Source organism: Siphateles boraxobius, unplaced genomic scaffold (genome assembly GCF_051911475.1).
Source record: "Siphateles boraxobius isolate OS27281-9 unplaced genomic scaffold, OSU_SipBor_1 48, whole genome shotgun sequence".
NCBI classification, from domain to species: Eukaryota; Metazoa; Chordata; class Actinopteri; order Cypriniformes; family Leuciscidae; genus Siphateles; species Siphateles boraxobius.
Window position 1 is genome coordinate 11,650,362 of NW_027509119.1, and position 13,551 is coordinate 11,663,912.

The following is a 13,551-nucleotide window of genomic DNA, read 5'->3' on the forward strand; positions in this document are numbered from 1 at the left end:
TGATCATCAGGCTCCTGAGGGGAGCCAGGAGATTAAATCCTCCTCGCTCTCCCCTCGTACCCTCATGGGACCTCGCAGTGGTCTTATCTGCCCTGCAGAGAGCTCCCTTTGAGCCTTTGCAATCAGCCGAGCTTAAGATCCTGTCTATGAAGAGAGCGCTCCTGTTTGCATTGGCCTCCATCAAGAGGGTAGGGGACCTGCGGACTATTTTCGCTTTACGAAGCGTGCCCGGAATTCAGGCCGGCCTATTCTACATGATCCTGAGACCCTGGCCTGGATACGTACCCAAGGTTCCCACCACTCCCTTTCGAGACCAGGTGGTGAACCTGCAAGCGCTGCCGCTGGAGGAGGCAGACCCAGCCTTGGCACTGCTCTGTCCAGTACGTGCCCTCCGTGCTTACGTAGACAGAACGCAGTGTTTCAGGACCTCAGACCAGCTCTTTGTCTGTTATGGTGGGAAAGGCTCTCTCCAAGCAAAGGTTGTCTCACTGGATAGTGAATGCCATTGCTTTGGCATACCAGCAGCAAGGTCGACCATGTCCTCTTGCTGTGAAGGCACACTCCACCCGGAGTGTGGCTTCCTCTTGGGCTCTAGCGCATGGCGCCTCGCTAACAGACATCTGCAGAGCTGCTGGCTGGGTGACACCCATCACATTTGCGAGATTTTACAATCTCCGAGTGGAGCCAGTGTCCTCTCATGTACTCGCCCCCAGTGGACGTTAATTGGACCTGCTCGGTGTCATCGCTTGCTCACCATTCCACTTCTCGGACTGGATACGTGCGATATTCTCCTTAGATGAGTTTCCCAAGAAGCCCTAAGTTCCTCCAGCACTGTTGAAATCAATGCCAGAGTCTATGCCTGCGGCAGCTTTCGTGTTAGCTAGGTGCCTCTATGTGCATGGTTCCCCCTTGGGCAACTCCCGCGTCTGTATTTCCACTGTAAACCTCTCTGAGCATGTGTCTTTCAGGGCAAAGTTACGCTATGCAAATTCCGCAGACCCATGGCATTTCCTTGCCATTGGCTCGTTTTGTAATACTCGAAGTTGTTAGGCTTTCTAACCGAAACCCCATTCGTCGTCACAGCATAACGTCTCCGTTCCCTACTGAGGGAATGAGGGTTACATATGTAACCGAGACGTTATCTCATATAATTTGATCAAATAATAGTGAAAGGGTTTTTTACAAAAATATAAAGTAAAAAAAAAAAAAACTGTACACTAAATATAATATAATTTTAAAAATAATGTAACATTTTAAAATGTAAAAAAAAAAAAAACTGCATAATAGAAATGACCCAGTAATGATAATTTGCACTCAGCAGAAGAAAGTCATACAGGTTTGTAAAAACATGAAGGTAAGTAAATGATGACAGAACTATCCCTTTAAAGCTGATGTCAGTCGTTAAGCTTGAGTGCGATTTTAACAGAATGGAAGGAGGAACAATCAGACTTTTTAGATAAACCTCTGTAGCGACAGCCCAAAATGCAGAACGAAACGAATGCAAGCAGGGAGTGAGGACAGACAGTGTAAATCAAGCCCAGATGAAGGGAGTACTCACACAGCGATGGGACTGTGCTCTTCCCCCGCAGAACCTGTGGATCTGGAAACGTGAAGAGCAGTTTACGGACGGCAGCCGACACAGATGCGGCTGCCATCAGGATGCAAAATAAAGCAACTTACTAGTTACTACAGCTAGTACAAACTCTCTGCAGCGACACGAGTTCTGCATTGGGTTCCCTCGTAAAAAAGAAGTGCACTTAAGTGTATTTTAGTGAGCATTTTTAGTGTACTTCATATCTAAAAAGCATGTTTTTAAAAAAACTGCAATTGCAGATAATATTAATTAAATAAAAGGCTTAAAAAGTGTACTTAAAGAGTGTACATGCCTATGTTTCTTAACACACTTAAGTACACTTTGAAAAAGTGCACTGTAATAATGTCAAATAAAAAAATAAATAATGTTTTAAAAATGTTTTAAGCTTTGTCGTGCTTTAAAGAAGTACACTTATTTTGATGTGTTGACTAACATGCTAAAGTAAAGTATTTGATTAGAATTTTAATTGTATTGTGTCAATATCACATTTAGGGCCCTATTTTAACGATCTAAAACGCAAGTGTCAAGCGCAAAGCGCAAGTAACTTTGTGGGCGGATCTCGGCGCTGTTGCTATTTAACCGGCGGGATAAATGACTCTTGCGCTCGACGCAAATCATCATAGGTTATCATTCATTATTCATAGGTGTGGTTTGGGCGTAACGGGAAAAAAAGAGCTTTATATCACATTCCATTTAAGAGCATGATGAACGAGGTGCGCTTATTCCATGGTGCAATACTATTATAACTGCGCATTTACCAGGCGCGCTTCAGAATCGGCTCTCAGCCGAGGAGATCAATGTTCTCGCCAGGGCCATAAAAGAAAGAGAAGTGACATTGGGGATGCGACAAACCCACCCAAATTAGCTTCGGTTAAACATGCATATAATAATTTGGGTAAATGTGTAAGCTTTATGCCTATTTTTCCCATTGTCATGGACACAACAATGATTTCCCTCGTGTTTTAATATTTTTCCTTATAATAATGTATCATTTGCAAAAAGGAAAATGCATATGTGTAGATGAGAGAATCATCTACAGTGTATGCGCGTTGTTCACAGGTCAGTGGCGCAATTGTTTTCTGGAACTGCAAAGTAGCACCAGGGATCGTTTGCGCCGGAACACGCCTCCTTTTTTGCGCTGAACCGCCCAGGCAGCGCAAGTTCATTCCCTAGTTTGCCAGCGTGCGTCTGTGGAGGGAAAAGTCTGCTTTGCGCGGGTGCAAAATACAAATAATACATGCATCGGTGTACAAAGACAATTGCGCTGGGTGCAAAATAGGGCCCTTAAAGTTAATATATTCTAAATGTAATAAATTGCAATTTGAACAATACAAATATGTAATTTCAATCAATTATATTATAATAATAAACATATTGAATATGACATACAAGTTTTAATAGAAATTAAATTAAGATGTATTTTAGTTTACCATAAATTCTTGTCAGTACATACAGTAGTACACTTTACCAATATTACACATTTTCAAAAAATAACAGAATTATGAAATTACATAAAGAGGCACTTAAGCACTTACATAAAAATGACTCTAAATTTCTGACAGTTGCATTTAATATAAACGTGTTCATAATTAATTTTCATATAATTGCAATTAACGTTCAATTAAGTGTTTGAAATCATAACATTCAGTTTGCACTTAGTATATTCTTTCAAAGTATGCTAAAGTGTACTTCTTTTTCACAAGGGTTCTGGATCACCATTGGGCACTGATAAGCCTGTGCTGGTTTGGGAGTAATGTTTTATGAATGTTTGTTTAACCTTTTATTGTAAATGTAAATTCCGGAGTTCTGGAACGTGTTACCAGACACAGAAAGAACAGCAAGATCCGCAGTAACATCTAAATATGCCTCTCTGCATGTGTGGCAAGTTCTCCTGTGACGCTGAAGTTTATTCTGTCATTATTAATCGTGTGTGTAACAGACTAGACCTGATAGACTTAAGGCCCGTTCACACCAAGAACAATAACTATAAAGATAATTATATTAATGCCACACCAGCGGACGATATCGTTCTGTTTATTATAAGTGCATGCTTGTCTGCCGCTTTATATGCGTTAGCTCAATACAGCAGGATGGATTCTGATTGGCCGATTCATCAGCTGGATAAAATCGTTCTGAAAGGTTCCAACGATATTGTTTCTCTGTGTCGTTATCGTTATAGCACTGGTGTGAACTCTGCTATTCATTAATATTGTGAGCAATTTTTAGAACTATATCTTTATCGTTATCTTTATAGTTATTGTTCTTGGTGTGAACAGGCCTTTACACTACTGTTCAAATATTTCTTATTACTATCAATGTTGAAAAGAGTTTTTGTCAAGATTCTTTGATGAATAAAATTTTTTTTTAAAGTGCTGCATTTATTTGAAATATGAATAATTTGTAACATTATAAATGTCTTTACTGTCACTTTTGATCAAATTTTTCAATCAGTAATTTATTCAAGTAAAATTTTACGCATCTCAAACTTTTGAGCAGTAGTGTATGTTCAGTGATATGGAAATAAACAATACACAGCCTTTTAAAGCCACTTTTAACAGCAAACACAATATTACACATTCATTTGGTGGCTTTCCTCAGCAAATATTGATAAATGTGATTTTTTTTTATTATTAATCAGTATATTTTATAATTCATGAGATTCTTTTAATTATAGAATTAATAGCACCAGAATTTTTTTTCTTCAAAAAGACAAATGAAATCCTCCGTTTCGATGATGTCAAACAATAAAACACAAACCCTTTCTGAAGGGAATGTCATTAGCCATGTGTCAAGAAACAAAAATAGAGAGAGGTTGATTTCTGCCTGAGAAGCTGAACAGAAGCTAAACTTAAATTCCTGAATCAGGGTTTGTTTGAACATCTCACCCCATGTCTGGTCCGATCAGAGAGTGTCTGCGCAGCATGGCTCGCGCCTGCGCGTTGGTCAGATTTCCTGTCATTTCTCCGTTGATGGCCAGAATAAGATCTCCGACCCCGAGTCGTCCATCCCGGCTGATGGAGCCACCATGAATGATGCTGCGGATCAGCATACCTGCTCCATCCTTCACCGCACACACGGTCATTCCTGAAACACACGTGAGTATAAAATTTGCTCTCTTTAAATCCATAAGATGGATTAAATAAATAAGCCACATGCCCTATTTGAATTTTAATATTATAGTAGTATTTTATTATTATAGTAGTATTAAGTATAATGTTATTGTCACGTGGGTGGTTTGTGTAATTTAGTATAATTTGTTACACGAAGATAAAGATATATGCAAAAACACAATATTTAATAAATCCACAGGTTAATCCACAAGAACAGAGTAACATACAACACATCCACTAAATGATGACACCGGACACTAAACTGAAACAGAACATACAAGTAATAATGATGATGATAATGAGTGAACAGCTGAACATAATTAGTGTCTGTGACAAGAAATGAGTGAGGAAGGCAGACAATGAAACACAAAGAAAACTTATTTAAAAAAAAATAAAAAAAATAAAAGTATCACTTTGCAATGCAAATGCAGACATTTTAGTGGTAATTATGAACCCCTTCCACATAGATACTCTGCTCCAAAACCCATTGAGGTGCCTACAGATGCGACATTGTAGTTAAAGTGTATTTAAAATGAACCATTTTGCCCGATATTTGTATGCTTACATTTTTTTTGCTAATGAGGGTATTGCATGGCTATCTTGGTCTCATTTGAGCAACACTTAGTAGTGGGTGTTAAGTCAGCATGGTAAAAAAAAATCCTCTGCCAGGAATGTAAATGTACTTTAATTGAGAATCTAGAAACAGAGAGCATTAACACCTGTGACATTAAAAAATGAGTCCGGTTCTAAAGGGATGGTAAGCACCCCCAAATGAATGCGAGAGTTCCTTCAGATTAAATTTTAATAACCTAATAGTGTATTTTGGCAAAGCAGACTGCTTCGGATTGCTGCTCTGGGATAAAGCTGTCCCTAACTGCTGGTGAACGATCCCCACAGCCAAATCCAAATATTTATAATTAGTGAAAAGTGAAAGGCTCACTGTAGATCAGTGGCTGGAGAAAACTTCCTATTTTCAGCTTCCTATTTTCATCTTGTATTTGACCTTTGCACAGCCAAATTTTGCGGGTGAAATGTAGGCATCTCAAAAAAAATCCATGCTATCTTGAATTTTGCATGATGTCTGAAAAAAATTCTCCATGCAGATTTTGCATTAGGTTTCACAAGGGACTACACATTCCCATTCGCATACCTAGACTGGAGCTGCCCTTGACCACAGTAATGGTCCTCTCAAAAGTGCTCCCCGCAGTGACGTTTAGCTGCTGGGTCTCATCTGCGGTTTTAGCTGGAATGAAATCCTCTTCCTGTGAGGAAAAAAGGTTAGAATCCTCATCAAAAACAACATCAAAGACTGAAGTCAAGGACACAGTGTGATGAAAGAGGTTAGTAGGATGAGGTCGGATTGTAAGGGTCTTGTGGGGAGGCAAGAAGGATGGGAGTGAGGACACCACAATGTCGGTAGGTCTGGTGACTTTTCTAGTATTTACTATTACTAAGGTATTTTGAGTGGGTCAAATGATGGCAGTAGTAGGGCAGTAGTCGGGCTACTGCCTGTCTGATGGCAGTAGTAGGGCAGCACGATTTGCGATTCTTCTGATAAAATTGTGAATTAAAAAGCAATTTTTTTATAGCCTAGAAATCTAGACGCACCCTAGCGGCAGCAAAAATTATTTTGCTGCAGAGTGTGGTCTAGCAACTCTCCGTTGGCATTCGAGCTGGAAAAACCAAACTCTGGTCAGGCCAATCACATCGTGTATAGAGTTGGTGGGCGGGCTTAACATAATGACGGCAGAGTTGTGACGGTTCCGCGTGATTTCCATAGGTGATTTCCCTGCTACTTGAAAACAAAGAAGATGCAGCTGGCGAACAGCGGTCTTTCGAATCGGCTTTGGCCGCGACTCTGGATGATTTGGAGTTAAGAGTACGTCACTTAAGTCATTCTTAAAAAAGGAAGATGTGTTCGAAGTTTTGACGACCGGATACGTCATAAGTTTAATAAATCAACTAGCTCCGCTGGTGGAATAACGCATGGAACTCACTCAGCCACAGCCGTTCGTTGCTCTGGTTGGTTGTAGCACTGACGCTGTCCTATTGCGTGCAGAGGGAATTTGAAAGACAACCGTTTATCCCGCCCCTCGGATTGAGGTATGCCATCTGTGAGTTCCCAGACCTAACATCTTGATGTAGGTCTGGCTTGCCAGGCTAAACTTTTTAAGCTTCAGGCTAGCTGTGCTTGTTTGTAGGCCAAGCATTATGTAATTTTGTATCTGTAATAAAAAAGAAGAAATATTGCCATTGTAATATTTCACTCAAAAGTAAAATTGAGTAATTAATAATAATAATTGTATATTATTAGACTTTATATATTTGAAAATACTTTACATTATATTATATTTTTATATTATAAAAATATTACTATTATTATTACTAAAAATGTAATAAGAAATACTGTTATTGTAATAGTTCACTATTTAAAGTATTTTAAAAATATAATAATAATGATAACTATTGTAGTTAAGACTTAAGTGGACTTAAAGAGAGTACACTTTCATGACCATGTTTCTTAACACACTTAACTGCACATTTAAAAAGGGCACTGTCACTTGTACATTCTTATGTTCTGTATTTATTTATTTTTTTCTCTGCTTAGTTTTCTTATTTGTCTCCTAGGTTCGCATCATCCTCTTGTTTGTTACTATGGTAACTCATTGGTTCCCTCATTTGCTTCACCTGTGTTTATCCAATTATCTCTGCTTGCTCTTGGTGCCCGTTTACACTACACCATTTTTTACTAAAAATTTAACACTTTCTTTGCATTTTGGCCGTACATATACACGACAATGGTGTTTTAGGTGCCTGAGAACGCAAACTTTTGAAAACGGCTTTCAAAGGGCAAGTTTTTGAAAACGATCTCTGTGTAAACAACAAAAACGCAAATCTCTGAAGATGATGACGTCATGCACATGCGTATTACATATTCAGTCTATAGTTCCCCTTCGTTAGATCACTACAACGGGAGTCAGAAGTGATTCTGACGAATGGGGATCGCTTGCGAGAGCCTATCTACTTCGAGTGAAATAAAACGAGCCACTGCATATTGGCATGTGATAATTGCACCAGCTGCTGTGCATCGCGGCGCGAATATATAAACGAAGAAGTAGGTGCGTTCGCATCCTTGTCTTTCGCTTCAGAGCCAGATGGTGTGTGCTGTTCCTGTCTCCTGCAAATATCTACTGAGTGTCTTCGAGTCTCTGCCAACAAGAATCTCTGGTTCGTGGTGTTGGTGTGACGGCGCTGACAGCGAGGGCCGCGATCTCTCTGCGTCTTCTCTTCAGAGCATAAACAGCTGTTTTCACAGCTTTGTTGGTTCGGTGTCCGTGACAATTGAGAGTGAGTGCTCACACTAGGTTGCATTCCTGGTGTGTAGCCGTTGCTATCTCCCTGTGCGTTTCAGCACCTCAGAGCACTTCTAAAAGAGCTAACGCGATCTGTCTGTGTCTTTTTCAAGATGCAACCAATGTTTGACTCCGGCTGACGGGCATGATCGCTGTATTACGTGCTTGGGCTATAGGCACGCTGAAATGGTTACGGTCGAGACTCCGTTACCTCGAAAGAGGTGGAGCCCCTTCACTTATTTCCCCATCAAGCTATTCTTCTTCCCAGCAGAAGAAGCCTACTTCGAGCTTGTCTCCTCAGGCCCCTCACTCCTCCATATCGCTTCCCACGGAGCCTCAAAGAGAGCAATCTGGTGTCGGTCAAATGTCGGTCGCTGCATTGGAGGGTGAGCTAATGTCCTCTGGGGATGAAGACTCTGCTGCGATGCCTCCTTCGGGTGTGCCAACGTTGTCCGAGTCAGACCCAGAGCTCACGGCTATGCTTTCCCGGGCCACTGCAAGTGTCGGGCTCGAGTGGAACCCTCCACCGTGTCCCGAACCTTCGCGCCTGGACGATTAGTATCTCGGGGCGCCCCGTGTTGGTTCTCATTGCCCCGCCCCAGTGCTTTTCTTTCCGGATGTGCATGAAGAGCTTACCAGAGCATGGACGGCATCTTTTTCTGCCCGAAACCGTTCTGGTGCCTCTTCCTCCCTCACTACCCTCGACGGCGGAGCAGCTAAGGGTTATGTGGAGATCCCCCCGGTGGAGCGGTCTGTGGCGATGCAGTTATGTCCCAAAACCGCTACCTCTTGGCAGAGAAATCCATGCCTCCTTTCCCGGCCGTGTCAGTTCTCGTCTGCTCTCGCAAGATAAGGCTTACTCAGCCTGTGGAGAAGCTGCCTCCGCCCTGCATGCCATGTCGCTCCTGCAGGTCTACCAGGCCAAGGCGCTCAAGGAATTGCACAAGGGTAGTTCCGACCCAGGGGTTATGCAGGAACTGCGTACAGTGACAGACCTCGCCCTCAGAGCGACGAAAGCCACTGAACTGTCCCTGGGTCGGGGGATGTCCATGTTAGTGGTCCAGGAGCAACACCTGTGGTTGAACCTGGCAGACATTTGTGAGGCTGACAAAGTGTGGTTCCTCAACTGTCTGCCAGGCCTGCCTCTTCGGCGACGCTGTGGAAAACTTTACCAAGCAGTTTTCCACAGCACAGAAGCAGACGGAGGCGATTAAGCATATCCTGCCCCAACGACCAGCTGCTGCCTCCATCCAGTCGTCGGCGGCGCCTCCAGCTGCTCGTTGCCGAGGGCGCCCCCCTGCGGCTGCCTCCGCCCCTGCTCAGCCTAAGCAGCAGCCTCCACCCAGGCAGCAGGTGGCCGGTTGCATGAGGAGCACCCAGCCCGTCCAGGCCCCCGCTAAATCAGGCGGCAAGCGTAAGGGAAAGCGGCCCTGAGACGGGCGACCCAACGATGGAGGAAGCTGCTCTTCGGGAGATAGGGTTCGCACCTCTCCCTCCCCCGGAGGAGGACCGGGTGGAGAATCTTTTGTTTCATTTTGTTTCTGATCCGCCACTGGCTCCCCGGAGTCCAGCGGTACCCACATCTTTAATAAAAGAAAAATTTCTTCCATCTCTGGGTCACAAGAGGACGCGGATTGCAGTGAGCGACGCTTTCATGCCTTGCCACTCCTTTCCACCTCTTCCATCGCCAGCGAGCAGCAGTGTGCGGTTCGGGGATGCCACCAAGCCTTCCCACGCACCCTCTGCCCCACCCTGAAACCAGGTAAGTGTGGCACAACACACTCAGACTCCTCTTCGGGCCGCCTCAGTGCCTCCCGAGCCGAGTCCATGTTCCACCTCGCTGCCCCACCCCTGTCATTGGTCCCGTTGGTCTCGCTTGCATGGTGTCTGGGAGCCTGGCTAGTGCTTCCCAGCTCGTCTCGCTGGCTCATCCGTACCATCAGACTCGGCAATGCGATTCAGTTTGCCCAGCGCCCTACCAAGTTCAGTTTTGCGGGTAGAGATCGATGTCCTACTGGCAAAGGACACGATCGAGCCAGTTCCTCCAGCCGATATGAAGACAGGGTTGTACAGCCCCTACTTCATTGTACCCAAAAGGTGGTGGGTTACGGCCGTTCTTTAACCAGCGAACCTTGAATTGGGCCCTGCACAAGCTCCCGTTCAAAATGCTCAAGCAGAAACGCATTTTCGAATGCATCCATCCTCAAGATTGGTTTACAGCGATCGACCTAAAGGACGCGTACTTTCATGTCTCGATTCTTTCTCGACACAGACCGTTCCTGCGGTTTGCGTTCGAGGGATGCGCATATCAGAACAAAGTCCTGCCCTTCGGGCGGTCCCTGTCGCCCCGCGTCTTCATGAAAGTCGCGGAGGCAGCCATTGGTCCACTTCGAAAACGACACTCCTGGCTCAGTCTCGAGATCAGTTGTGCGAACACAGGTGCTCCGTCACCTCAGCCTGTTGGGCCTTCGGGGATCTCTTATCTCGGTATGGAGTTGGACTCAGTCAACCAGAGAGCGTGACTCACAGAGGAGTGCGTGTGGTCAGTGTTGAACTGCTTGAGTAGAATCAAGAGCAGGACAGCGGTCCCACTGAAACTTTTTCAGAGGCTCTTGGGGCATATGGCATCCGCAGCCGCAGTAATATCGCTCGGATTGCTTCACATGAGACCGCTTCAGCACTGGCTTCACGGCCGAGCCCCAAGATGGGCGTGGCAGAGCGGCACGTACTGGGTGCACGTCCCCCCGCACTGCCTCCAAACCTTCAGCCCTTGGTCGTACCCTTGTTTCTACGGGCAGGTGTCCAGGCATGCTGTGGTCTTCACGGATGCCTCTGCTACCGCCTGGGCGGCCACGTACAATGGGCATGCAGTTTCAGGTCTGTGGACGGGGCCTCAACTGCATTGGCACATCAATTGCCTCGAGTTAGCCGCTACATGGAAAGCAAGTACTGGTCCGTACGGACAACACTGCGACCGTTGCGTACATCAACCTTCAAGGTGGTCTATGCTCCCACCACGTCGCAACTCGCCCGCCATCTCCTCCTATGGAGTCAGAAGCATCTGAGGTCGCTTCGTGCCATGCACATCCCTGGCGTGCTCAATCGCGCAGTTGAGGAGCTCTCACGACAGCCTACGCCTCCGGGAGAGTGCGTCTCCATCCCCAGGTGGTCCAGCTGATATGGGACTTCTTCGGAGCCGCTCAGATAGATCTGTTTGCCTCTCTGGACTCGACCCATTGCCAGTTGTTTTATTCCCTGACCGAGGGGACCCTCGGCACGGATGCACTGGCGCACAGCTGGCCCCGGGGCCTACGCAAGTATGCGTTTCCCCCAGTGAGCCTTCTCGCACACTGTGCAAAGTCAGGGAGGGCGAGGAGCAGGTCTTGTTAGTTGTGCCGTATTGGCCCAACCAGAACTGGTTCCCAGAACTCATGCTCCTCGCGACAGTACCTCCTTGGCCCATTTTTCTGACGAAGGAACTGTTTCTCAGAGACGGGGCACTCTATGGCAACCGCGTCCTCACCTCTGGAAACTCCATGTCTGGTCCCTGGACGGGACGTGGAGGCTCTAGGTGACCTACCCCAGGTGGTAGTAGACACCATCACTTCTGCTATAGCCCCCTCAACGAGGCGCCTCTATTCTCTGAAGTGGTACCTGTTCGTTGAATGGTGCTCTTCCCACCGGGAAAACCCCCGAAGATGTCCGATCAGAGTCGTGCTTTCTTTCCTGCAAGATGGGTTGGAGCGAAGGCCGTCTCCCTCCTCCCTCAAAGTGTATGTTGCCGCTATTGCCGCACATCATGATGCAGTTGAAGGTAAGTCATTAGGAAAACATGACCTGATCGTCAGGTTCCTGAGGGGAGCGAGGAGACTAAATCCACCTCGCCCCACCTCTATACTCTCTTGGGACCCGTCTCTGGTGCTCAGCGCACTGCAGAGACCTCCCTTTTAACCATTACAGTCAGCTGAGTTAAAGATCCTCTCACTAAAAAGCAGTGCTCCTGACTCCTCTGGCTTCCATCAAGAGGGTGGGGGGACCTGCAAGTATTTTCGGTTGACGAATCGTGCCTAGAATTCGGGCCGGCCAACTGTCACGTTGTCCTGAGACCCCGGCTTGGATATGTGCCCAAGGTTCCTACCACTCCCTTCAGGGACCAGGTAGGGAACCTGCAAGCACTGCCTTCGGAGGAGGCAGACCCAGCCCTGGCTTTTCTCTGTCCCGTCCACTCCTTGCAGTTTTACGTGGACAGAACGTAAATCTTTAGGAACTCAGATCAGCTCTTCGTCTGTTATGGAGGCCAGCAGAAGGGAAAGGCTGTCTCCAAGCAGAGGATGGCCCACTGAAGAGTGGATGCCCCATGGGCCGGATACATGCGTCAATTGCTCCAGTAGCGTTCCCCAGAAATGGCTAACCCTGTGAGTTCCTCCGTCACCCCTGCGTCAGACGTTGCGGAGCATCTGACGCCAGGCCTACACTCGTATGCGTTGTAGAACCTATGTTAGGCTGGGTGTCCATATGTAGCTGTCCCTGTGGCGACCCCATATGTGTATTCCTCCACGATCAGCTCCTCTGCGGACGAGCCTGTGTTTTTTCCTTGACAGAGTCTCTGCTGCTGTTCTCTCCCCCCTATAACTAGGCTGGAACCACCCTAGAGACTGCCATATGTTTTACTACCCTGCTTGGCTAGTCCATATTTGTATCCGTCACTTTGCCTCCCTCCGGGGTAGGATGTGGCTTCCGCAGCGTTCCCTTCCCCAAGGGCACGCTTTCCCAGCGTTATCCAATAAGTCACACTGAATGGGTCTTGCAGAACAGCAGTGACTGACCTTCTCTGCTTAGAGCTCCTCCTTCTGCCCAACACTGCGGTCAGGCCAGGTGGCTCAAGCAGAGCGCTGGAAGGGCCAGCAGCCGTTGCGTTTTGTTAGATATCCCCATTCGTCAGAATCACTTCTGACTCACGTTGTAGTGATCTGACGAAGGGGAACGTCTCGGTTACGTATGGTAACCATAATTTAATTCAGAGCCGGAATATGAACACCACGCTCCGAACATGAAACAAATCAAACAGACAAGCCAAAGACAAGATAATACAGGAACCTCAGGTCTCTGTCACAAAACCAAGAATAAACTAGACCGACGTGAACCCTGACATCATTTCAAAAAACTGTTTTAATAACCTTTAATAGACATTTGTCTTTAATAATTAACTGCAGTGTGTTTTTGATATTACATTTAAAGTTCATATATTTACATGAAATATAAGTTGGGTTACACTTTATTTTAAGGTGTCCATGTTACAGTGTAATTGTAACAGAGTAATAAAAATTAATTACATGTACTTACTATAGGGTTAGGGTAGGATTAGGGTTAGTTGCATGTAAGTATGCACAATTTAACCCTCTGAGGTCGGCTATCGCGCGGGCGCGATAGTCTCGCTTTTTTACTCTGTTGATTTTGATCTTACATATTAAGTGTTGTACATCATTAGATCCTG

The 13,551-nt window shown here is 45.6% G+C and overlaps 1 protein-coding gene across 11 annotated transcripts in view; it reads right to left on the bottom strand.

The window, feature by feature from the left end:
• Positions 1–13,551, bottom strand: part of mpdz (multiple PDZ domain crumbs cell polarity complex component) — a 241,481-nt gene that overhangs the window by 145,103 nt on the left and 82,827 nt on the right. For 9 of the 11 annotated variants that reach the window (XR_013194649.1, XM_077202012.1, XM_077202008.1 and 6 more), the window contains 3 exons: positions 5,855–5,966; positions 4,480–4,678; positions 1,559–1,600 (listed from right to left, as the gene is read on the bottom strand). Coding sequence is in view for 10 of the 11 variants with exons in the window: in XM_077202012.1 (XP_077058127.1) it covers positions 1,559–1,600; positions 4,480–4,678; positions 5,855–5,966 (353 nt within the window). In the remaining variant the exon portion in view is untranslated. The remainder of the gene's footprint in view (positions 1–1,558; positions 1,601–4,479; positions 4,679–5,854; positions 5,967–13,551) is intronic. The other 2 variants (XM_077202013.1, XM_077202005.1) reach the window with 1 other exon arrangement.